The sequence below is a fragment of the Mustelus asterias genome, chromosome 1, assembly GCF_964213995.1.
Source record: "Mustelus asterias chromosome 1, sMusAst1.hap1.1, whole genome shotgun sequence".
Classification (NCBI taxonomy): Eukaryota; Metazoa; Chordata; class Chondrichthyes; order Carcharhiniformes; family Triakidae; genus Mustelus; species Mustelus asterias.
In genome coordinates, this window is record NC_135801.1 from 176,180,548 (window position 1) to 176,207,181 (window position 26,634).

The 26,634-nt window shown below is 42.5% G+C and overlaps 1 protein-coding gene across 2 annotated transcripts in view; it reads left to right on the forward strand.

Annotated features, from left to right (window-relative positions):
- Positions 1-26,634, forward strand: part of ddrgk1 (DDRGK domain containing 1) — a 97,505-nt gene that overhangs the window by 39,836 nt on the left and 31,035 nt on the right. Inside the window, exons 2-4 of one of the 2 annotated variants that reach the window (XM_078223849.1) lie at positions 4,770-4,922; positions 20,747-20,859; positions 25,152-25,253. In XM_078223849.1, the coding sequence (XP_078079975.1) occupies positions 4,770-4,922; positions 20,747-20,859; positions 25,152-25,253 (368 nt within the window). The remainder of the gene's footprint in view (positions 1-4,769; positions 4,923-20,746; positions 20,860-25,151; positions 25,254-26,634) is intronic. The other variant, XM_078223858.1, reaches the window with a different exon arrangement.

Below are 26,634 nucleotides of genomic sequence, written 5' to 3' on the forward strand. Positions count from 1 at the left end.
ATAACGAGGAAGATTAGGAGACTGGTTTGTTTTTTACTTTTGACATTTGGATATTGAAGGTATTAAAGGGATCTAAATAAATATTTACAGTACTTTAAAGGCTATCGGAAAATAGCAGGGAAGGGGACTTTCAGAGAGCCAGCACAGAAGTGATGGGCTCAATGGCTGCAAAATTCTATGATTTCTACTGTATGTAGCAGTGGTGGGCAACTTGCAGCCCGGGGGCCATGTGCGGCTCACCTGGGTTCTGAGTGCGGCCCATGAAACTTTGGTTGACCATTGCCCACGTGTAGGTTGTCACATTCAGCTGATTCTCGTCAGTGTAATTTTTTTTCCGACTGGTATGACTGAAATGATACGCATGTGAAGCAAGGGCAAGTGAAGTAAGGTGCGTGCTGAGTGCACATGACATCGACTGCAAGCCGTGTGCTCACTCTGCAAAGTATAAATATTTATTTTGTTTTTACCATTTGAAGTTGGTAGTTCTATTAATATGTAAATGATTGAGTATTTTCTATAACACAGTATGAAATATTTGTTAAGTATTTAATTTTATTCATGGTTAGTGAACAAGCCTGATTTCAATCTTGCAGCCCATGAGATGAAGGTGGGCCACTCACCTGACCGTGGTTGCCTATTACTGATATGTAGGCAATTTTCAAGACTGTGGCTCTTAGCCAGTTGTGAGGCAGAATACTGCTGCAACTAAATACAACAGTATTACTACAGCAAAGTCTGACCGTGAGATACTGGCATGTAAATGTCTTTTTAAAAAAATATTCAGTTCTGAGTAGCAGCTCTGAGAATTTGCTGAGCAGAAGGGATTTTTTTTAGAAGGTGCTATGTAGCTCACACCATGTAAATATTCTGAACATTTTAGGCTTGCTGCTGTTCCTTTGCTGTCTGTTTTTATCCAGTGGAAATTTGCATTCGTATCGAGTTTTATTATCAAAAATGTAATGTATCAGCCTTTTTCAATTGTACCGTCGATGCCGTTTTTATTTCATATACATAGAAACATTGCAAACACCTATGCTTTGGGTTAAGATGTATTTGGTAACAACAATGTACAAATGTGTAGAAAAACATCGCGAGTTACTTCACAGAGATATAATTAGTTTAAAAAAAGGAACGCCGAACAAGGGACACACACACCAAAAGCTTGGTCAAAGAATTGGGTTTTAAGGAGTACCTGGACTCCACAGCATACTTGTCTGACACTGAAAGCTAGCATTTACAAACGCCCCATAACAAAGAAAATTCAGGTCTGTCAGCTCCATTTGCTGAATGTGACTTTTATTGTAGTATTTTCAGGGAGCTTTACAGAACTGAAAGTTCCTGTAAATGTTCTAGTTGAAGATAGAGGTAAGCGCTGCAATTAGTAAAATAACAGGGACCATTGGTGATATGGACTGGTTCCAGTCCATCAGAGAAGAGAATCGACGAGTATCATTAACCTGCTGGGTTGGAAATAAGTGGATCTGGGTAAGGCTTAAAGTTTGTTTATTAGTGTCACAAGTAGGCTTAAGTTAACACTGCAACAAAGTTGCTGTGAAAATCCCCTAGTCACCACACCCTGGCGCCTGTTCGCCTACACTGAGGGAGAATTTAGCATAGCCACTGCACCTAAACAGCACATCTTTCGACTTTAAAAAATTTAATTGATCAGTATCATTAACCTGCTGGGTTGGAAATAAGTGGATCTGGGTAAGACTTCTGTTTCACGGGCCATCAGATTTTATTTTGGATTTTCATTGTTCATTACCATTTTGGCAGTGAATAGCGAAAGGTCGTGCTTCAGATGTCCTTGCAGTCTTCGCCACTGAGGCCGAATAAGCATTCTCTCGACGTTTCATCCTTTATATCTTTTCATGTCATTTTTTTTTCTTGTGCAACAGTTTTAAACCTTCTCCCTGGAGAACAGTTCTTGAATGTTTTCCTGTTGAAGATGTAAATTATATATTTTTTTCAAATCTGGAAAGTCTTCATGATGTCATCTGAGTGATTTATTTTCAGAAATATTGTGAAATATTCAGATACGAGAAATGTGAAAAGAATTGAAACTCGTGACTTAGAAATAAATATTAAAATGTGTACTTTTCAACGTAATGTACAGTTATCTGAAATAAAACAGAAAATGCTGGAAAAACTCAACAGGTCCAGCCACATCTGTAGAGTGAGAAACAGAATTAACAATTGAGGTCTGTGACCTTTCAGCAGGACGGTAGTATTTTACTTTAGGGTTATCTGTCTGTTTTGATTGAAAAATCTACCCCTAAAGATTCTAGTTCCAAAATACAATATTTCAATTATCTATCCTACCAATTTTGCACCATCCAGTCTAATCCAGACGTGCTGGTTTATCAGCGGCCCTGTAGTATCACATACCGGTCATCCTTTTGTGTATCTTTTTTTCTGTCACCCTATTTTAGCTAAAATCGAAGTATCTAGAACAGTTTGTGGCACAGTGGTTAGTACTGTTGCCTCACAGAAATGGTTTTGGGGAGAATTAATGGGATTGAAGGCAGATAAATCTCCAGGTCTTGATAATCTTCACCCCAGAGTACTTAAGAAAGTGGCCCTGGAAATGGTAGATCCATTAGAACATAGAACATAAAAAAGCTACAGCATAAACAGGCCCTTCGGCCCACAAGTTGCACCGAACATGTCCCTACCTACTAGGCTCATCTATAAACCTCTATCTTACTAACTTCCATGAACTTACCCAAAAGTCTCTTAAAAGACCCTATCGAATCCGCCTCCACCACCCCTACCGGCAGCCGTGGTTATTTTCCTAAATTCTTTGGACTCTGGAATAATTCCTACAGATTGGAGGGTAGTTAATGTAAGCCCGTTATTCAGAAAGGGAGATAGAGGGAATATAGGGAACTATAGACCAGTGAGCCTAATGTTGGTACTGGGGAAGTTGCTAGAGTCAAGGATTTCATAACTCTGGCATTTGGAAGGCAGTGGTATAATCGGGACAAAGACAGCATGGATTTACAAAAGGGAAATCCTGCTTGACGAATCTAATGGATTTTTTGAGGATGTAACAAGTACAGTTGACTGAGGAGAATCAGTGTATGTGATTTATTTAGACTTTCAGAAGGCTTTCGACAAGATCTCACATAACAGACCACTATGTAAAGTTAAAGCGCATGGGGTTGCAGGTAATGTCTTGAGATGGATAGAAAGCTGGTTAGCAGATAGGAAGCAAAGAGTTGGCATAAATGGGTCTTTTTCTGATTGGCAGTCAGTGACCAGTGGGGTTCCACAGAGTTCTATGCCAGGACCCCAACTGTTGACATTATATATTAATGATTTGGAGAGGGAACTGAATGTATTATCTCCACATTTGCAGATGATACAAAGTTGGATGGGAGGGTGAGCTGTGAGGAAGATGCAGAGATGCTTCAGCAAGATTTGGACAGGCTGAGTGTGTGGGCATCTGCATGGCAGATGCAGTAGAATGTGGATAAATGTGAGATTATCTACTTAATGAGACCTTGGAGTCCTCGTGTATTAGAAGTAAGCATGCAGGGTAGCTAATGTAGGCATGTAGGGTAGCAGGTAGTAAAGAAGACAAATGGTATGTTGGCCTTCATCGTGAGAGGATTTGAGTAAAAGGATAGGGATGTTTTGCTGCAATTTATAAGGCGTTGGTGAGGCCACACCTGGAGTATTGTGTGCAGTTCTGGGGTCCTTATCTGAGGAAGGATGTCTTTACTATAGGGGGAGTACAGTGAAGGTTTACCAGGCTGATTCCTGGGATTGCAGGTCTGTCATATGAGGAGAGATTAAGTCGGTTAGGATTACATTCAGTGGAGTTTAGAAGAGTGAGAGGAGATCTTATGGAAATTTATAAAATTCTAACAGGGTTAGACAGGGTAGATTCAGAAAGAATGTTCCCAATGGTGGGGGAGTCCAGAACTAGGGGTCATGGTTTGAGGATAAGGGGTAAACCTTTTGGAACTGAGGTGAGGAGAAATTTCTTCATCCAGAGGGTGGTGAATGTAGTTGAGGCCAAAATGTTGTCTGACTTCAAGAAGAAATAAGATATTGCTCTTGGGGCTAAAGGGATCAAGGGATATGGGGGGGAAGGGGGGGGATCAGGATATTGAATTCGATGGTCAGGATGAATAGCGGAGCAGACTCCAAGGGCCGAATGGCCTACTCCTGCTTCTAGTTTCTATGTTTCTACATCGCCAGGGCCCCATTTTTCTTTGTAATAATCATCATCAAGACACTAACAGAATGGGCTTTTTAAAATTCATTTGTGGGTAATAGGCTTCGCTGCCTGGTCAGCATTTATTGCCCATCCCCAGGGTGGCGCAGTGGTTAGCATTGCTGCCTCACGGCACCAGTGACCCGGGTTCAATTCCTGGCTTGGATCACTGTCTGTGTAGAATCTGCACATTCTCCCCGTGTCTGTGTGGGTTTCCTCCGGGTGCTCTGGTTTCCTCCCATAGTCTGAAAGACGTGCTGGGTGGGTACTTTGGCTATGCTAAATTCTCCCTCAGTGTACCTGGACAGGCGCCGGAGTGTGGCGACTAGGGGATTTTCACAGCAACTTCATTGCAGTGTTAATGTAAGCCTAATTGTGACACTAATAAATAAACTTTAAACTGCATATGAATTTTTGATCCTGTGTTGGGTTTAGATTTCTTGAGGTCAATTAGTCATCACTCTTTAATGCTTTGCTTGTACAATTTAAGAATGATTATAAATGGTACAGTGATTTTAAAGATTTTTATTCTTTCCCACTTCAGCAGATCAGAACCACCAACGAAATGTAGTAGCTGCTGCTGGAAGGCCTCGGCCTGTTAATGAAGATCGGCCGGCTGGTGCACCTCGGGTACGACGCAATCTCAGAAATAGACTTCTCGCTCGCAGACTTCTGGAAGCTGAACAGGATGTCCAATGTAATTGATCAGCAATTTATAAGTACTTTTGGTAATTTCTTAGGACAGAGCATTGCTTTGAGTTCTGCAAGTTGACAGATGCTAGTGAGAAATTCCAACATGTTCTCATTGGTTAATCATTAAAAAGAGCTAAGGCCTGTTTTGTGCAGCAGTCCGATAAAAAAGACACCAGGGTGTACCAAGTCATGGAAATTTGTAATTCGAGTTTTAAAATTGTTCGATTGGGGGAGAAAGAGAAGACTCATTTTTCTATGAATTTCAAAATGGTTTAAACATTTGGTTTAAAAGTTTCAGCGGCACTAATTCTTTATTATAACTTGAGAGTTCCAGAAGGTCCAAGGGGCTGGCAGTACTTTTATCTGGGGGCCATCTCTTTAAAGAACTGCCAAGCAATTCTTTGTTTGATATGCTTTAGTCCGTGCATGGAGTTTTACTTGATGCAAAGATGGCATTTTGCATAACTGATAAAGTAGATACATTAATGTTAGAAGAATACAACGATGGCTTAGTGGTGTTATCGCTAGACTGTTAATCCAGAAACTCAGCTAATGATCTGGGGACCCAGGTTCAACTCTTATCACACGGATGGCGGAATTTGAATTCAATAAAAAATATCTGGAATTAAGAACCTACTGATGACCATGAAACCATTGTCGATTGTTGGAAAAACCCATCTGGTTCACTAATGTCCTTTAGGGAAGGAAATCTGCTGTCCTTACCTGGTCTGGCCTACATGTGACTCCAGAACCACAGTAACGTGGTTGGCTCTCAACTGCCCCCGGGCAATGAGGGTTTGGGAATAAATGCTGGCCAGCCAGCGATGCCCACGTCCCACGAATGATTTAAAAAAAAAAAGACCTAATAGTTGTGGCATGGATGAGTAATCCAATGAGCTCAAATCCTACTATGGTAATAAATCTGATTTGTGGGCTCGCTACAATTTTTCAGAAAATGGATCTTGCCACCCCTACCTACCTGGACTGCACATGACTGCAGACCTGTACCTCTGGTTAATCCTTGGTTCCATTAGGGCAACAAGTGATGTGCCTGTTTATATCAAAAAAGTATAACAAAATTTGTACCAATTCTTTCACATGATGCGGGCGTTGTTGACTAGGCAATCATATCCATCCCTAATTGTCATTAACTTTTAAGATTGAAGAGAATTAAAATATTGCAAACCTTGTGCAAGGTCAGATACTAGAAAAACTTGCCACCACACGATAGTTGATGTGGAGCAAATAGGCAAATCTTTTTATCAATCAGTTAATCTACTGAGAAGTGAACTTGTGAGTTATAGAGATATTGTCCAGAGCTATTGTGCAGTCACTGATCAGAGGGACTAGGATACTTGGCTGGAAGGTGGGGAAAGTCATTAGGCCGGTTCAATCAGTGTAAGATGGTGACAGATAATAGCTGCAGGAATTGCAGCAATTGGAACAGAAAGAAGGAAAGATTATGGAATTGCCACCTGATTTGGTATCGTTTATGTTAATTCTGAGCACTTGATCTACAGAGTAACCTGTGCAGCAAGTGGCAATTTCAGCATCCATTTTGCAGGTGATGGGTGTTGTTGATAGTTGAGACTGTAGGCTGGCTGAGCGTGTGGAACTGCTGAGTAAAGAATCTCTGCTGATGCATTTTCGTCGTATGAATATAATGTTTATAGGCAGTACTTCTGAGTAACTGATGACTGTTGGCAAAACAAGGTCACGTAGATTGACTGTGTCAACTCCCTCATTGCCTTTTTATTCCACGAACTGGAAACAGCAGTGGGCCACTGTTAGCTGGGAAAATGTTTACTGAAAAATGGTTATGCGCAAAGTAGAATTTGCATGAGCTTTGGGCCCGTGTGATATTTTTGGATGTGTTACTAGTAAGGCAGCTTCCAGCCCTTAGTCATACGGTACAAGGATTTTCATTTACTTATTTTAGTCAGTAACTGCAATAGTTGCCCACATTTCACAACCCACCCATTCTCATACATACAGCTGCGGACTTAATATACTGTATTGTGGGTAATGAAACCATTATTAAAGATAGGACATAATGTCAGCTTGTTCAACTTTGTACTGCAATTTGAATGCTTCAGTGGTTCTGTTATTAGCCTCTTTGTTTGAATTAAGTATACATGCTTTCCATTTGACATTTAGAAGGACACTGAGGGTTGTGTTCCATACGGTTATTGGTTGAGATCATTCTTTTTTTTCCCCCCAAACAGCAAAGTTTGTTACATTTAGCTATTTAACTTTGTAGATAATAAAAAAAAACTTGTGTTTAATTTGAAGAGGTGGTAAATGGTTATTATACAATTATCCCTCACATCAAGGTGCACAGAGAATTGGGTGAGAATAGAATAGGGTATACTAAGGTATTGGGTGGGATCAAAGGGAAAGGCATCAATTCTAAATTATGGTTGCTGTGCATGTATATAAACGTGCAGAGTATGATAAATGGGGTTGGTGAGCTGCAGGCGCATAAAGCCACATGGAAATATGATATTGTCTTGATAATGGAGACCTGGCTCCAAGAAAGGCAGGCCTGAATATTAAACATTCAAATTGTAGTACAAAGATAAATAACCCACAGAGCACTATCAGTAAGGAGAGACAACAACACCACCTCCATGATCATCCTCAACACCGGTGCCCCACAAGGCTGTGTCCTCAGCCCCCTACTATACTCATTATACACTTATGACCGAGTGGCCAAATTCCCCTCCAACTCGATTTTCAAGTTTGCTGATGACAGCACCGTAGTGGATCGGATCTCAAACAATGACGAGACCGAGTACAGGAAAGGTAGAGAGAATCTGGTGAACTGGTGCAACGACAATAATCTCTCCCTCAATGTCAACAAAACGGAAGGAGATTGTCATCGACTTCAGGAAACGTAAAGGAGAACATGCCCCTGTCTACATCAATGGGGATGAAGTAGAAATAGGTGAGACCTTCAAGTTTTTAGGTGTTCAGATCACCAACAACCTGTCCTGGTCCCCCCATGCCGACACTATAGTTAAGAAAGCCCACCAACGCCTCTACTTTCTCAGAAGATTAAGGAAATTTGGCATGTCAGCTACAACACTCACCAAGTTTTACAGATGCACCGTAGAAAGCATTCTTTCTGGTTGTATCACAGCTTGGTATGGCTCCTGCTCTGTCCAAGACTGCAAGAAACTACAAAGGGCCGTGAATGAAGCCCAGTCCATCACTCATACCAGCCTCCCATCCATTGACTCTGTCTACACTTCCCGCTGCCTTAGAAAAGCAGCCAGCATAATTAAAGATCCCACGCACCCCAGACATGCTCCCTTCCACTTTCTTCCGTTGCGAAAAAGATACAAAAGTCTGAGGACACGTACCAACCGACTCAAGAATAGCTTCTTCCCTGTGGCCATCAGACTTTTGAATGGACCTACCTACTGGTTGGCGCAACATCGAGGGCCGAAGGGCCTGTACTGCGCTGTTATGTTCTATGTACCTCGCATTAAATTGATCTTTCTCCACACCCTCGCTATGACTGTAACAGTACGTTCTGCACCTGCTTTCCTTCTCTATGTTCGGAATGCTTTGTATAGCGCACAAGAAACAATACTTTTCACTGTATACTAATACATGTGACAATAATAAATCAAATCAAAGAAGAAAGTAGGAGCGAGTAGGAGGGAAGGAAAGGACAAGGTGGAGCATTGATTGAGTAGTGCTGGAGAGAGAATGTTTTGGAAGGATCAAAGGTAGAATTTATTTGGCTGTAGCTAAGGACACAAAAAGCAACTCCATTGTTCAGTCTAGTCCATAGGCTACCAAATAGTGGACCCGATGTAGAAAAAGAATGAGGGGAGATCTTATAGAAACATATAAGATTATGAAGGGAATAGATAAGATAGAAGCAGGAAAGTTGTTTCCACTGGCAAGTGAAACTAGAACTAGGGAGCGTAGCCCCAAAATAAGGGGAAGCAGATTTAGGACTGAGTTGAGGAGGAACTTCTTCACACAAAGGGTTGTGAATCTGTGGAATTCCCTGCCCAATGAAGCAGTTGAGGCTACCTCATTGAATGTTTTTCAGGCAAGGATAGATAAATTTTTGAACAGTAAAGGAATTAAGGGTTATGGTGAGAGGGCGGGTAAGTGGAGGTGAGTCCACAAAAAGATCAGCCTTGATCTTATTGAATGGCGGAGCAGACTCGAAAGGCCAGATGGCCTACTCCTGCTCCTAATTCTTATGTTCTTATTAAGAAATTTGCATGGAAATTGCAGAGGGGTGCAAGATGATAGGGTAGTTATAATGGGGGATTTTAAGCTAGGTTAGTAGTAGTAGTATAAGGCAGATAGAGGGAGGAGATCCAAGAGTACAATGAGAATTTTCTAAAGCAGTACATACGAGAAATAGAAGCATGAGTGGGCCTCCAGGTTCCTCAAGCCTGCCCCACCATTCAATACGATCATGGCTGATCTGTGCCTCCCTCCACTCCTTTTCTGTTCTATTTCCCCATAGCCCTCTCTTCAAATATTTGTCAACCTCCATTTTAAATACTTCTAATGGATCCAGCTTCCCTTTGGGGTAGAAAATTCCAGAGATTCACCGCCCTCTGCGAGAAAAAATTTCTACGTACCTCATGTTTCTAGTCCAATGAGGAAGAAGGTATTGCTGGACCTTGTTCTTGGAAATGAGTAGAAACAAGTGGATCAAGTATCAGTGGGAAAGGTGACAGTGATCATTGTACAGTATCATAAGGTTTAGTTGGCTAAAAGGACAAGGAGCAATCCAGAGTAAGAATGTTGGGGGAAAGCCAACTTCAATGAGTGTAAGAATGCATCTGGCCCAGATAAACTAGAAGCAAAAATTGGTGGGCAAAACTAGCTGAACAATGGCTACCTATTAAACAATTCCCCAGGAATTGTGGTTAGGACCCCAGCTCTTCCTGATGTATATTAATAGCCTCAACTGTGGGATACAGGACGCTATTTCAAAACTTGTGGATGACACAAAACTTGGAAGTATTGTCAACAGAAAGGAGAATAGTGTCAGACTTCAAAAGGACATAGGTTGGTGGAATAGATGGACAAGTGACGGATGAAATTTAATGCAGAGAAGTGTGAAATGATTAATTTTGGTAGGGAGAATGTGGATACAAGCTGTAAAATAATGGGTTCAATTCTAAATGCAGTGCTGAAGCAGAGGGCCCTTGGTGGTGTATCTGTGCTTAAGTCATTGAAGGTGGCAGGGTGGGTTGAGAGAATGATTAATAAAGAATACAGCATCCTAGGCTTCATCAATAGGGCATAGAGTAAAAAAGCAAGAAAGCTTTGATAAACTTATAAGCACTGACTAGGCCTTAACTGGAGTGGAGCACTCCACTACTTCACAAAGGGTGCAGAAAAGATTTACAAGAATAGTTCCAGGGATGAGGAACTTCAGTTATTAAGATAGATTGGAGAAGTTAGGACTATTTGTGACAAACATCAGGTTAAGGTCCAAAGATGTGCAGGTTAGGTGGATTGGTCATGCCAAATTGCCCCTTAGTGTCCCAAGATGTGTAGGTTAGGGCGATTAGCCAGAGTAAATGCATGGGGTTAAGGGGATAGGACTGGGGTGGGTGGGGGGGGGGTGGTTCGTGGGCCTGGGTAAGATGTTGTGTTGGAGAGTCGGTGCAGACTCGATGGGCCAAATGGCCTCCTTCTGCACTGTAGGGATTCTATGATTTGGAGAGTCCCTGAAAGCTGCTAATGTTATTTTATTTTTCACTTACCATCGCTTATCTGTCTTAGCTTTCCTTCTCTTCTTTGCCTTCCCATGTTTTTAATTATTCTTGTCTCTATTGCTACCTTCCTTTGTTAAACCATGGGGTAAATTTTACCATCCTGCCCGCCACGGGAGTCGGAGTGGGCGAGGGACGGACCATGGAAAAGTCCGTTGACCTCGGGCAGGATTTTCTGGTTTTGGGGCGAGTGAGGCCAGAAAATCCCACCCCATTTCTTTATCTAGTGCTTGCAGATTTCTGTCTCCTGTTTCTCTCTCCATGTGCTGCTTACTGTATTTATCCTTCGTGTTTCCCTTTTTGTTATTCTCTTTAATTTCATTATCTGGATTATTGCACATTATCCAGCAACCACTTTGGAGCATGGGACAATCCTAAACCTGTAGATTAAAATGGCTAAGAGGCATACAAAAGCAATATTGGTCCCATTCTTTCTACCTTGACATGAAAACTACTAAGTCTTCCAGGATGATTCACTTTGGAGCCCAGTCGAGGTCAGGAAATTCCTGGGTCAGTGCCCTGCCATCTTGAACGAATTACTTTAAAGGTTTTTAAAAAAATCTATTGCTCAATTCTTGGTTTTATATTAAAAGAAGTATAAGGTTCAAAAACTTCATTTCAACAAACCGTGTAGTTGTGGGGTTCAATTTTTGCTGTAAAGTCATAAAAATGCTTGAGCTTAAAATAAACATGGTGACTCATCCTCAAGTTTGGAATTGTGAAGAATATAAAGGCAGTACAGCTTCAGTGCCTTTGCTATTGAGTCTAACCCAAGTATCATTTTTTAAATTCCCATTTCATTCACAACAAAATGTACTCCATTGCAGCCAAGCCAAAATAAACCACTTTGGCCGTTTGTGGAATGGTGACCAAACTACCGGGGTCTTTGTTGCTGGTTTGGAGGGGGGATTGGACATTGGGGTGGGTTGCCCAAGGGAAGTGGAGGAACGGATATGTCAGGAGATTCTGGATATGTGCAGAAAAAATAGGGTTGTTGTAGTGGGAGACCTCAATTTCCTTGGTATAGACTGGAAAGTGCTTAGGGCTGGGGGTCTGGACGGGGAGGAATTTGTAAAATGCGTACTGGAAGGTTCTTTGGAACAGTATGTAGATAGCCCAACTAGAGAGGGGGCTATACCGGATCTAGTTCTGGGAAATGAGCCCGGTCAGGTCGTCAAAGCTTTGGTAGGGGAACATGTGGCAAATGGTGACCACAACTCTGTTAACTTTAGGATAGTAATGGACAAGGACAAGTGTTGTCCTAAGGGTAGGGTGCTAAATTGGGGGAAGGCTAATTATAGCCGGATTAGGCAGGAATTGGTGGCCGTTGATTGGGAGAGGCTGTTCGGGGGTAAGTCCACGTCTGGTTTGTGGGAGTCTTTTAAGGAACAGTTGATAAGGCTGCAGGACAGGCATGTGCCTATAAAAAGGAAGGATAGGAAAGGTAGGATTTGAGAGCCGTGGATAACCAGGGAAATTGAGGATCTGATCAGAAAGAAAAGAGAGGCGTACGTGAAGTCCAGGCAACTGAAAACAGATGGAGCTCTGGAGGAATACAGAGAGAGTAGGAAAGAACTCAAACGGGGAGTTAGAAGGGCAAAAAGAGGTCACAAAATGTTCTTGGCAGACAGGATTAAGGAGAACTCTAGGGCATTTTAGTCATATGTTAAGAACAAAAGAGTTGTCAGGGAAAAAGTCGGACCTCTCAGGGACAAAGGAGGGGAATTATGCTTAGAACCCAAGGGAATAGGGGAGATCCTAAATGAATACTTTGCATCGGTATTCACAAAGGAGAGGGACTTGTTGACTGGGAGTGTCTCAGAGAGAGGTGTTGACCCGTTAGAGAGAATCTCCATTACAAGGGAGGAAGTGTTAGGTTTTTTAGGTAACATTAAAACTGACAAATCCCCAGGGCCTGATGGCATCTATCCTAGACTGCTCAGGGAGACAAGAGATGTAATTGCTGGGCCTCTGACGGAAATCTTTGTCTCTTCATTGGACACAGGTGAGGTCCCTGAGGATTGGAGGATAGCGAATGTGGTACCGTTATTTAAGAAGGGTAGCAGGGATAACCCGGGTAATTATAGCTTGACGTCCGTGGTAGGGAAGTTGTTGGAGAGGATTCTTAGAGACAGGATGTATGCGCATTTAGAACGGAACAATCTCATTAGTGGCAGACAGCATGGTTTTGTAAGAGGGAGGTCGTGCCTTACAAATTTGGTGGAGTTTTTTGAGGAAGTGACAAAAAGGTTGACGAAGGAAGGGCCGTGGATGTCATCTATATGGATTTCAGTAAGGCATTTGACAAAGTCCCTCATGGCAGGTTGGTTAAGAAGGTTAAGGCTCATGGGATACAAGGAGAGGTGGCTAGATGGGTGGAGAACTGGCTTGGCTACAGGAGACAGAGGGTAGCAGTCGAAGGATCTTTTTCCGTCTGGAGGTCTGTGACCGGTGGTGTTCCGCAGGGCTCTGTACTGGGACCTCTGCTATTTGTGATATATATAAATGATTTGGAAGAAGGTGTAACTGGTGTTATCAGCAAGTTTGCGGATGACATGAAGTTGGCTGGACTTGTGGATAACGATGAACATTGTCGGACAATACAGCAGGATATAGATAGGCTGGATAATTGGGCGGAGAAATGGCAGATGGAATTTAATCCAGATAAATGCGAAGTGATGCATTTTGGAAGAACGAATGTAGGGGGGAGTTATACAATAAATGGCAGAGCCATCAAGAGTATAGAAACACAGAGGGACCTAGGTGTGCAAGTCCACAAATCCTTGAAGGTGGCAGCACAAGTGGAGAAGGTGGTGAAGAAGGCATATGGTATGCTTACCTTTATAGGACGGGGTATAGAGTATAAAAGCTGGAGTCTGATGTTGCAGCTGTATAGAACGCTGGTTAGGCCACATTTGGAGTACTGCGTCCAGTTCTGGTCGCCGCACTACCAGAAGGACGTGGAGGCTTTAGAGAGAGTGCAGAGAAGGTTTACCAGGATGTTGCCTGGTATGGAGGGTCTTAGCTATGAGGAGAGATTGGGTAAACTGGGCTTGTTCTCCCTGGAAAGATGGAGAATGAGGGGAGACCTAATAGAGGTGTACAAAATTATGAAGGGTACAGATAGGGTGAACAGTGGGAAGCTTTTTCCCAGGTCGGAGGTGACGATCACGAGGGGTCACGGGCTCAAGGTGAGAGGGGCGAGGTATAACTCAGATATCAAAGGGACGTTTTTTACACAGAGAGTGGTGGGGGCCTGGAATGCGCTGCCAAGTAGGGTGGTGGAGGCAGACACGCTGGCATCGTTTAAGACTTACCTGAATAGTCACATGAGTAGTCTGAGAATGGAGGGATACAAACGAATGGTCTAGTTGGACCAAAGAGTGGCACAGGCTTCGAGGGCCGAAGGGCCTGTTTCCTGTGCTGTTCTTTGTTCTTTGTTGAGAACGGGCAGATAGAGGGAAAACTGGAAATGTTAACATACCTGAGCTTTTGTCCATCAATCTTTCTCCTCCTACTTTTTGAAGGAGACATCCTCAACTGAGATAGTCTTTTGGGCGTACTTACCTCCTTGTACATCAACTGGTTGGCTATTCTTAATGTGTATGTGTGTGTTGGTAGGCTATCCCAGTATGAATGGCATCTGAGCAAAACCGTATCAAGCTCTTGTCCAATAGTTCACCTATGTGGATATCAGCAAAATGCTGGACAGTGATTTGAAACAGGAACTCTGGTCATTTTCCACTCAATCCAGGCACCTTGACAAATTGCATCCCTGCTTCCTCTCCAGATACGATCAGCCAATTCTGCACAGACACCAGATTGAACCCAGACCTTCCTAGTCTTTGAGCCTCAACTACTCAAGTGTTTTAATCAATTGAACAGTTGGGTTATAAAATCACTTCATTAATCCATAGATAAATGGCAATGTGTTTAAATGGATTGGCCAGTGGTTTCTTGGTTTATCACAGTGAATAGTAGTGCATGGGCAGATACTAGATTGGCAGTTACCAGTAGATTCAGTACTGGGGCCCCGATGTTTAGATATTTTTAAATAAGTCATTAAAGGAAAGTATTCTGTCCAACATATCCAAATTTGTGAACAATATTAAAATTGGGATCAGTTCCAAGTGATGAATATCAGTCTGCATAAATTCAAAGGGATTTAGCCTGATAAATGAAACGGCAGATGGAATTTAATACTGTGACTGGAAGGTTGTTAATTTTGGAGAAGGTTAATGAGGATGACATACTAAAGAAAAGTTCACCCGAGTTATCAGCGCAAGACAGATCTTGAACTTTGGATCAGTCAATATACCGATGCCACTTGCAGTTGGATAGGCTACCAACACAATAGTTATTCAGTTGATGTGCAAGAGGGCAGGCAGTGCCCAAAAAACTGTCCCTGTTAAAGAATAACTTATTCAAGAACGAAGTAAATTAGGAAGATTATACTTCCGTTATACAAGGCCTTGGTGAGACCACATCTAGAATACTGCACAGGAGTAAGGAGGACTAAAAGGAGTCACGAAAAGTCATTGGCCAGCAGGATTAAGGAAATTCCCAAGGCTTTTTATACATATATAAAGAGCGAGAGGGTTGACCCACTCAAGGACAGGGGAGGGAATCTATGTGTGGAGTCAGAGGAAATGGGTGAGGTATTAAATGAGTACTTTGCATCAGTATTCACCAAAGAGAAGGACTTGGTGGATGATGAGTCTGGGGAAGGATGTGTAGATAGTTTTGGGTCATGTTGAGATCAAAAGGGGGGAGGTATTGGTGTTCTTGAGAAACATTAAGGTAGACAAGTCCCCAGGGCCTGATGGATATATCCCAGAATAATGAGAGAGGCAAGGGACGAAATTGCTGGGGCCTTGAGAGAAATCTTTGTATCCTCACTGGCTACAGGGGAGGTCTCAGAGGGTTGGAGAATAGCCAATGTTGTTCTTTTGTTTAAGAAGGGGAGCAAGGATAATCCAGGTCATTACAGGCCGGTGAACCTTATGTTAGTGGTAAGGAAATTATTGGAGAGGATTCTTTGAGACAGGATTTACTCCCATTTGGAAATAAGTGACATATTAGCGAGAGGCAACATGATTTTGTGAAGGGGAGGTTGTGTCTCACTAACTTGATCGGGTTTTTCGAGGAAGTGATGAAGATGATTGATGAGGGTAGGGCAGTGGATGTTGTCTACATGGATTTCAGTAAGCCCTTTGACAAGGTCTCTCATGGCAGATTGGTGCAGAAGGTGAAGTTCCACGGGATCAAAGGTGAGCTGGCAAGGTGGATACAGAACTGGCTCGGTCATAGAAGTGGAGATGCCGGCGTTGGACTGGGGTAAACACAGTAAGAAGTCTCACAACACCAGGTTAAACACCAGGTTTAACCTGGTGTTGTGAGACTTCTTACTCGGTCGTAGAAGACAGAGGGTAGCAGTGGAAGGGTGCGTTTCTGAATGGAGGGCTGTGACAAGTGGCATTCCTCAGGGATCGGTGCTGGAACCTTTGCTGTTTGTAATATATATATAAATGATTTGGAGAAAAATGTAACTGGCCTGATTAGTAAGTTTGCGGACGACACAAAGGTTGGTGGATTTGCAGATAGCGATGAGGACCATCAGAGGATACAGCGGGATTATAGGTCGGTTGGAGACTTAGGAGCAGAGATGGCAAATGGAATTTAATCCGGTCAAATGTGAGGTAATGCATTTTGGAAGGTCTAATACAGATGGGAAATATGCGGTAAATGGCAGAACCCTTAAGAGTATTGATAGGCAAAGGGATCTGGGTGTACAGGTACACGGGTAACTGAAAGGTCAAGAAGGCATACGGCATGCTTGCCTTCATCGGCTGGGACATTGAATTTAAAAATTGGCAAGTCATGTTGCAGCTTTATAGAACCTTAGTTAGGCCATAGTTGGAGTATTATGTTCAATTCTGGTTCCCACACCACCAGAGGATGTGGAGGCTTTGGAGAGGGTACAGAAAAGATTTACCAGGATGTTGCATGATATGGCGAGCATTAGTTATGAGGAGAAACTTGGTTTGTTCTCACTGGAACGACGAAGGTTGAGGAACGACCTGATAGAAGTCTACAAGATTATGAGGGGCATGGATAGAGTGGATAGTCAGAAGCTTTTTCCCAGGGTGAAAGAGTCAATTACTAGGGAGCACAGGTTTAAGATGCGAGGGGCAAGGTTTAAAGGAGATGTACGAAGCAAGTTTTTTTACATAGAGGGTGATGGGTGCCTGGAACCCGCTGCCGGGGGAGGTAGTGGAAGCAGGAACGACAGGGACTTTTAAGGGGCATCTTGACAAATACACGAATAGGATGGGAATGGAGGGATATGGTCCCCGGAAGGGTAGGGGGTTTTTGTTCAGTCGGGCAGCATGGTTGGTGCAGGCTTGGAGGGCCGAACGGCCTGTTCCTGTGCTGTAATTTTCTTTGTTTTAATACTGGTCGGAATTTTATTGTCCCGCCCGCCACGGGAATTGGAACGGGGGAGGGGTGGACCATGGAAAGGTCTGTTGACCTCGGGTGGGATTTTGTGGTTTCGGGACAAGTGCGGCTGTACAATCCCACCCACTCTGTACAATATTGCCTTCCTTATTTAATATGGATGTAAATATGTTGGAAATAGTTGAGAGAAGGTTTACGAGACAAATACCTGGAATGGGTGGATTGTCTTAAGAAAGGTTAGACAGGCTAGGCTTGTATCCGCTGAAGTTTAGAAGAGTAAGAGGTGACTTGATTGAAACATTTAAGATCCTGAGAGGTGTTGAAGAGGTGGATATGGAGAGGATGTTTCCTCCTGCGGGAGAATCTAGAACTAGTGAGGTCACTGTTTAATAATAAGGGGTAGCCCAATTAAGACAGGCAAGAGTTTTTTTTTCTCTGAGGGTCTTAAGTCTTTGGTACTCTCTTCCTCAAAACAACGATAGATAGATTCTTGCTAAGCAAGGGGGTGAAAGGTATTGGGGGTTGGAGGGAATGTAGAGTTGTCGTTCCAGTAAGATCATCCATGATCCTGTTGAATGTTGGAGCAGGCTCAAAGGACCGAGTAGCCTACTCCTGCTTCTAATTTATATGCTCATATTGCTGGACAATAGCTCAGGCACATTAATATTTACAGTTTTCCCTCGCTCATCTCCACCAAACCAGCAGCAACAAACACCCCGATAGTTTGGTCACCACACTATAAATGGCTATGGTAGTTTATTTTGGGTCGGTTGCTACTGAGTATGTTTTTTTGTGAATTAACTGGGACTAAAAGAAATACTTGGTTTCGACGCAGGGGCAGTGGCACTGAAGCTGTAGTGCCTACATACTCTTCCCAATTCCAACCTTGAAGATGAGTTACCACATTTATTTCAAGGTCAAGCATTTCTATCACTTTTTACAGCAAGGATTGAACTCCACTAAAATGAAATTAAATTTCTGATCCTTCTAACTAAAGCAATGTTCCCTGGCTGCTGCTGTTCAAAACGTAAGCAGAATACTGGGTTGTGTTCAGGAAGTATAACACAATAAAACTGTTTGGCCCTGAAATTTTTGCATGCAGTTAAAAAAGGAAGCATAGTTATTGGAAGGAAACATAGAAACATAGAAGTTAGGAGCAGGAGGAGGCCATTTGGCCCTTCGAGCCTGCTCCGTCATTCTTTACGATCATGGCTGATTATACAATTCAGCAGCCTAATCCTGCTTTCTCCCCATTACCTTTGATCCCATTCGCCCCAAGTGCTGCATCGAGCCCCCTCTTGAATGCATTCAATGTTTTGGCATCAACTACTTCCTGTGGTAATGAATTCCACAGGCTCACCCCTCTTTGGGTGAAGAAATGTCTCCTCACCTGCATCCTAAATGATCTATCCTATATCCTCAGACTGTGACCCCTGGTTCTGGGCACCCCCACCAATGGGAACATCCTCCCTGCATCTACCTTGTCCAGTCATGTTAGAATTTTATAAGTCTCTATGAGATCCCCCATCATTCGTCTGAACTCCTGCGAAAACAATCCTAACCTAGTCAATCTCTCCTCGTATATCAGTCCCGCACAATCTCAAACAGATCATTGTCCGCAGCAAACTACCCAGCCTTCAGGAGAACAGTGACCACGACACCACACAACCCTGCCACTGCAACCTCTGCAAAACGTGCCGGATCATCGACACGGATGCCATCATCTCACATGAGAACACCATCCACCAGGTACACGGTACATACTCTTGCAACTCGGCCAACGTTGTCTACCTGATTCGCTGCAGGAAAGGATGCCCCGAGGCATGGTACATTGGGGAGGCCATGCAGACGCTACGACAACGGATGAATGAACACCGCTCGACAATCACCAGGCAAGAGTGTTCTCTTCCTGTAGGGGAACACTTCAGCGATCACGGGCATTCGGCCTCTGATCTTCGGGTAAGTGTTCTCCAAGGCGGCCTTCATGACACACGACAATGCAGAATCGCTGAGCAGAGACTGATAGCCAAGTTCTGCACAGATGAGGATGGCCTCAACCGGGATCTTGGGTTCATGTCACACTATCTGTAACCCCCATGACTTGCCTGGGCTTGCAAAATCTCACTAACTGCCCTGTCTGGAGACAATACACATCTCTTTAACCTGTGCTTAACCCTCTCTCCACTCACATTGTCTGTACCTTTAAGACTTGATTACCTGTAAAGACTCGCATTCCAACCATTATTTTGTAAATTGAGTTTGTGTCTTTATATGCCGTGTTTGTGAACAGAACTCCCACTTACCTGACGAAGGAGCAGCGCTCCGAAAGCTAGTGGCTTTTCCTACCAAATAAACCTGTTGGACTTTAACCTGGTGTTGTGAGACTTCTTACTGTGTTTATCCCAGTCCAACGCCAGCATCTCCACATCATAATTGCAACAACACATCCCTGCTCCTGTACTCAAAACCTCTCACAATGAAGGCCAACATACCATTTGCCTTCTTTACTGCCTGCTGCACTTGCATGCTTACCTTCAGCGATTGGCGTACAAGGACACCCAGGTCCTGCTGCACACTCCCCTCTTCCAATTTACAGCCATTCAGGTAGTAATCTGCCGCCTTGTTTTTGCTTCTAAAGTGAAAGGAGTGCAGTGAAGTGCTGCATGTCTGATCCAAGAACTTGTTGAAATGACATGTGAGGAACTATTGGCTACCAGAAAAGGGCTTAATCTAAACTAAAAGGAATGTCCTAATTTCTGTTCTCTGGGTGATCCTGTTACTCCATTAATGCCCCTCTGCAGGTCGTCTTCACTGATTCATTTGCCTGGAGATGTTTGTCTGTTAGATTATATTGGGGCTATTCAGGCCATGGAAATGAGAAAGTCCCTTTTAGTTATGGTGTGAGTAAACATTGCTTTAAATTAATCATTTTCCAATTGTCTGCATGTCTAAAAAGTCCAGCCGCAACATACTCAGTTTTACAGGTAAATAATGCAAAGAGCGTGCCAGAAACAAGTCATAAATATCGTTACTGATTGCTTGTATAAAATAGAAGCCAATATACTTCTCTGAATATCGCCTTATAGATGAGAGAAGCACAGGTGCTAAGAACCAGCATTCAAGTAGGCTTATTCAGACCATGGAAATGAGAAAGGCTTTTTTAGTTATTAAGTGAGCAAACATAGCTTTAAATCGAGCCCTTTTCAGATTGTCTGATGCAACACCTAAACAAAGCTACCGGAATGACTTTGCAGTCTTTTCTAATGAGGCCCATGAGATATTATTACTGACTATAACCTGGAAATGATGTGCATTTCAACGAATAATCTCTACTGCGAATCCCATGGGGTGGCAACATGCAATTCTATAGTTAGAATGTCCTGTTTGAAATGTTATTTTGCTGCAGATTAGAAAACCATGCCCAATGTGCTTATTTTCTTTTAAGATTGTGCAACAAATTAATGAACCTATTACTCTAAAACTACTTAGTACTCTTGTTAAAAAATGCAAGATTGTTAATCCATTTGCCTTACAGACAGGATGCAGTTGGATAATTGAGAGCGTCAAAATTTACATCACATTTGTTCCCTTTCTGTTTGCTGTACAGTTGAAGAAGTGGAATCAGAAAAAGATCCTGCAGAATTTCAAGTACCGGGCAAAATTGGAGCCAAGAAACAGCGGAAATTGGAAGAGAAAGAACAGCGAAAAGCGCAAAGAGAGGTTAGCAGCAGTTATATTTCAAAAAAAAGAGGATAGCTTCATTGCTTTGTTTTTTATTCCTATCACTTAGATGCTATTGGCCAATTAGCATAGCAGCATAGTTGCAGCACAGAAGGATGCCATTCAGCCAGTCGTGTCCAGGCCATCTCTCTGCAAGCACAACTCACCTAGTTCCACTCCCTTGCCTTAGCCCTGCAATTTTTTGTTCCCTTCAGATAAATATCCAGTTCTTTCTTGAAGCCCTCCATTGAACCTGCTTCCAACGCACTCTTGGGCAGTGCATTCTGGATCTTGTGCATTCTTCCTACGTTTAAAAAAAAAGGTTTTCCTCATGTCGCTATTTCTTCAGTTGTCTGTTGCCTTAAATCTGTGTCCTCAGGTTCTGTATCCTTCCACCAAAAGAAGCAGTTTCTCCCTATCCCACTTAGCAGAAGCATAGACTTATTTTTGTGCGAGTGTACAGTTCCATCCTTGGGATAAGGGAGCCTATGGTACTGGCGTAAACATAAGTGAGATGATCCACAAAAGCAGCTTAGCATTGGTAAAGTTAAACATTGCCTGCAAATTGCATTTCTTATCTTCTGTGGTCTTGGGAGAGACCCTTGTAGGATATTTGGATTCACTGTTTAGAACCTTCTTCTCTACCTCTTGGGTTTCAATCTCAGGAGACTGCAGTTTGGACAGAAATAAGACAGTAACTCTACCTCATTGATTTGGTCAATAGTTTTAAGAAATCCATCAAAAGAGAGAACCTTACTATAAATCTGTTGGACAATAGTTAACAGCCCTTTAGAAGAACAAGTGGCACATTGCATCAGTCCCAATTTGGTGTTAGGAAAGATATTGCAAAATACTTTGACAATGGTGAAAGGTCAGTTTGATGAAATAGTTTAAATGTGATGTAAAAATAATTTTTCACGATATAACCGCCTTTATATGCCAAAAATAAAGAAATGGAAATGCAGATGATAGGGTGACTACACTGTTAACTTATAATTAATTATTTGCTCACCCCTTCTGAAGTTGTAAGCTGCGTGCAGTAATGTGGAAAAACAGAACTGGAACTTGGCATTTTTAGCTCTTTGATCACTTTAGAGATAAAAATGCACAACAGGTTCTTTATATCATAGAATCGTACAGTGCAGAAGGAGGCCATTTGGCCCATCGAGTCTGCACTGACCACAATCCCGCCCAGTCCCTATTCCCATAACCCCATGCATTTGACCTAGCTAGTCCCCCTGACACGAAGAGGCAATTTAGCATGGCCGATCCACCTAACCCCCACATCTTTGGACTGTGGGAGGAAACCGGAATACCCGGAGGAAACCATGCAGAAACAGGGAGAATGTGCAAACTCCACACTGACAGTGACCCAAGCTGGGAATTGAACCCGGGTCCCTGGCACTGTGAGGCAGCGGTGCTAACCACTGTGCCAATGTGCTGGCCACAATGTCAGTAAAGAGAAAAGACAGATCAATGTTTTTATCATAAGAGCTCTTGTTTTATCTGTCTACTAAACTATTTTCAATTCCCAACTTGGGGCATGATCCTGGAGTTTCATCCTACTGTTCCAGTCGAGACTTCTGAATAATGTCTCATACAATAATTGAACAGATATTTTGCATTGGTTTTCACAATAGAGGAAGCCAGTAACATTCCAGAAATAGCTGTAAATCAGGAATTAGAAGAGGGAATGAAATGCAAGAAAATTACAATCACCAGGGAAGTGGTGCTTGGCAAATTGTTGGAGCTGCAAGTTGACAAATCCCCGGGTCCTGATGGATTTGGTCTTAAAAGAAGTGGCTAGTGAGATAGTTGATGCGTTGGTTTTAATTTTCCAAATTCCACAGATTCTGAGAAGGTTCAATTAGATTGGAAATATCAAATGTAATTCATAATCACAGAATTATTATGGCACAGAAGGTGGCTACTTGGTCTTCACCAGCCCTCCAAACAAGCATTATAGCTTAGTGCCATTCCCCTGCATATTGTTTCTATTCAAGTAATCATCCTATGCTTACTTGAATGGCTCATTTGAATCTGCTTCCACCACACTTCCAGGCAGTGCATTCCAGACCCAAACTGCTTCTTGTGTGAAAAGGTTTTTTCTCACAACACTTTTTTTTGTTTCTTTTGCAAATCATTCTTAAGCCTGTGCCCCCTCGTTCTTGATCCTTTTACAAGTGGGAAGTTTCTTCAATCTACTCTGTCCATCACCCTCACAATTTTGAACATCTCACTCTGATCTCCTCTCACCCTCCTTCTCAAAGAGAACCGTCCCAGCCTCTCCTAGCTATCCTCATGATTGAAGTTTCTCATCCCTGGAACCATTCTTGTAAACTTTTTCTGAATTCTCTCCAATGCAACCACATTCTTCCTATAGTGTGGCGCCCAGAACTGAACACAACATTCCAACTGAGGTCTACTTAATGTCTTGTATAAGTTCAGCATAACCTCCTTGCTCTTGTACTCAATGCCCCAATTAGTGAAGACTAGGATACTCAATGGTTTATTAACTGCTCTTTCCACCTGTCCTGCCACCTTCAATGAATTATGCAGAGAAACACCAAAGTCCCTCTGCTCCTGCACCCCCTTTTAGAATTTTTCCCCTTATTTTATATAGTCTCTTCATATTCTTCCTACCAAAATGCATCACTTCACATTTCTCCACTTTGAACTTCATCTGCCACCTATCTGCTCCCTCCACCAATTTATCTATGTCCTTTGGAAGTTCTGCACTCTCCTGTTTGCAGTTTACAATACTTCCAAGTTTTGTATCATCAGCAAACGTTAAAACTGTTGCCTGCACACAAATCTAGATCATTAATATATATGTATCAGGAAAAGCAAAAGTCCCAATACCGATTCTTGGTGAACACCACTACAAATCTTCCTCCATCCCGAAAAATATCCACTGACCCTCTCTGCTTCCTATTTATTTAGCCAATTTTATATGACATTGCTACTGTCCATTTTATTCCATGTGCTATAACTTTTCTCGCAAGTCTGTTATGTAGCGAATACCTTCTGAAAGTCCAGGTACACCAGGTCAACGACATTACCCCCATCGCCCCTTTCTGTTAGCTCCTCAAGTTAGTTAAACACCATTTCTTTCCCCTTTGGAAATCCATGCTGACTCTTCCTAATCAACTCCCATTTTCCCACGTTTTACCATGTGGACACTTGTATCCCAAATAATTGTTCAATAATTATTCAACAAGGAGGGGACAGAAAGCAGGAGGCTACAAGCCAATTAGTTTAACATCTGTCATAAGGAAAATGTTAGATGTTGTGGCAGGACACTTGAAAAAATTCAAGGCAATCAGGCAGAGTCAACATGGTCTTGTGCAAGGGAAATCATGTTTAACCAATTTGTTGGAGTTCTTTGAAGGAGTCACATGCTGTTAATAAAGGGGAACTGGTGGATGTACTATTATTAGGTTTCCAGAAGGCATTTGATAAGGTGCCACATTAAAGTTCATTGCAGAAAATAAAAGCTCTTGGCGCATGGAGGTAACAGGTTGGCATGGATAGAAGATCGGTTAGCTAACAGGAAACAGTAGCAGAAATAGACTTTTTTCTGGGTGGCAGGAGTGGTGTGCCACAGGGATCGATATTGGAGCCTCAACATTTTCCAATTTAAACAAATGACTTGGATGAATGGACCAAGGCATGGCTGCTAAATTTGCTGATGACACAGAGATTCAATGTTATTGAGTGGCAGAGCATGTTCAAGAGGCTGAGTAGCTGACGACATAGGTCCTGGGAGCATTTTTATGGGGACTAATGTTTACAATAGAACTGATGTGGAGATGCCGGCGTTGGACTGGGGTAAACACAGTAAGGAGTTTAACAACACCAGGTTAAAGTCCAACAGGTTGGACTTTAACCTGGTGTTGTTAAACTTCTTACTACAATAGAACTAGCAGGCTAACAAAATGGGCGGCAGTGCTGCTATCCATCTACTTGGTTACGTAATATTACACGTTGATTGGAGAGTCAGACAGAGAAGTCAGTGGACAAGCTAATAGGCCACCCCTTTCAAACAGAGTAAATTGAGGTTCCCCCGAGTAAGCAGTGAAGCAGATTCCGCGATTGCAGATCACATGTGCAATAGAGACAATGTCATAATGTTTACAAATATGAGTGAGGTGCTTTTCAAATGTGTATTTAGGAAACGCTGTGCTAGATAACAGTAAAAATTGTCAACTAAATTCGGTGTGTAACTTAGCCAGGTTGAGCGCTGGAGCTGTTTCTCATCTGATCCAATTTTATTTTTATTTCATGTAAAGGCTGAAGAAGGAGAACGAGAGGAACGGCGAAAATTGCAACTCAAGAGAGATGAAGACCGAAAAAAAGATGAAGAACGATTACGACTTGAAGAGCAGCAAAAAGTATGACCACTGTTTTGCTTTTTAATTTCTTCCATGAAATTCAGCTGACAGTGGTTATTTCTTCACCGAGCACAACTTTTGACAAATAATGAGTGTTCTTATCTTATACAAAAGTTACTGGCGGCTGAAACTGGTCTTCTGCAGTGCAGAGACAAAAAGAGCAGCAACAACCATATTTATGCTGAAGGGGATTTATTTGGATTGTCAACATGTTGGAGCAGCCAATTTAATTGCATCACTTCAGGGAGGAACAATTAGCAGTTCATTATCAGCTGGAGTGTGATTTCTACAACAACAGCTTGATAGTACCTTTAACGCAATGAAACTTCCCAAGGCAGGAAGCATTATAAAAGAAAATATGATACTGAACCACATAGAGAGTTCTGAAGAAGAGTCATATTAGACTTAAAATGTTAACTTTGTCTCTCTTCACAGATGTTACCAAACGTACTGAGTTTTTTTCAACACTTTCTGCCCAGTATTCGCAACATTTTGCTTTTCTTTACATTAAAGAGCTCTTAGAATCATAGAATCCCTACAGTACAGAAGGAGGCCATTCAGCCCATCAAGTCTGCACTGAGCATTTCCCCCCCCCCCGCCTATCCCCGTAACCCAATGTATTTACCCCGCTAATCCCCCTAACCTACACATCTTGGGATACTAAGGGACAGTTTAGCATATCCAATCCACCTAATCTGCACATCTGGGTGGCACAGTGGTTAGCACTGCTACCTCACAGAGCCAGGGATCCGGGTTCAATTCTGGCCTCGGGTGACTGTGTGGAGTTTGCACATTCTCCCCGAGTCTGCATGGGTTTCCTCTAGGTGCTCCAGTTTTCTCCCACAGTCCAAAGATGTGCGGGTTAGGTTGATTGGCCATGCTAAATTGACTTACATGGACTTTAGCAAGGCCTTTGACAAGGTACCGCATAGTAGGTTGTTGCATAAGATTAAATCTCAGGATCCAGGGTAGCAAATTGGATAAAAAACTGGTTTGATGACGGAATGTGGAGATGCCGGCGTTGGACTGGGGTAAACACAGTAAGAAGTTTAACAACACCAGGTTAAAGTCCAACAGGTTTATTTGGTAGCAAAAGCCACACAAGCTTTCGAGGCTCTGAGCCCCTTCTTCAGGTGAGTGGGAATTCTGTTCACAAACAGAACTTATAAGACACAGACTCAATTTACATGAATAATGGTTGGAATGCGAATACTTACAACTAATCCAGTCTTTAAGAAACAAAACAATGGGAGTGGAGAGAGCATCAAGACAGGCTAAAAAGATGTGTATTGTCTCCAGACAAGACAGCCAGTGAAACTCTGCAGGTCCACGCAACTGTGGGAGTTACAAATAGTGTGACATAAATTCTGATTCTAGGATC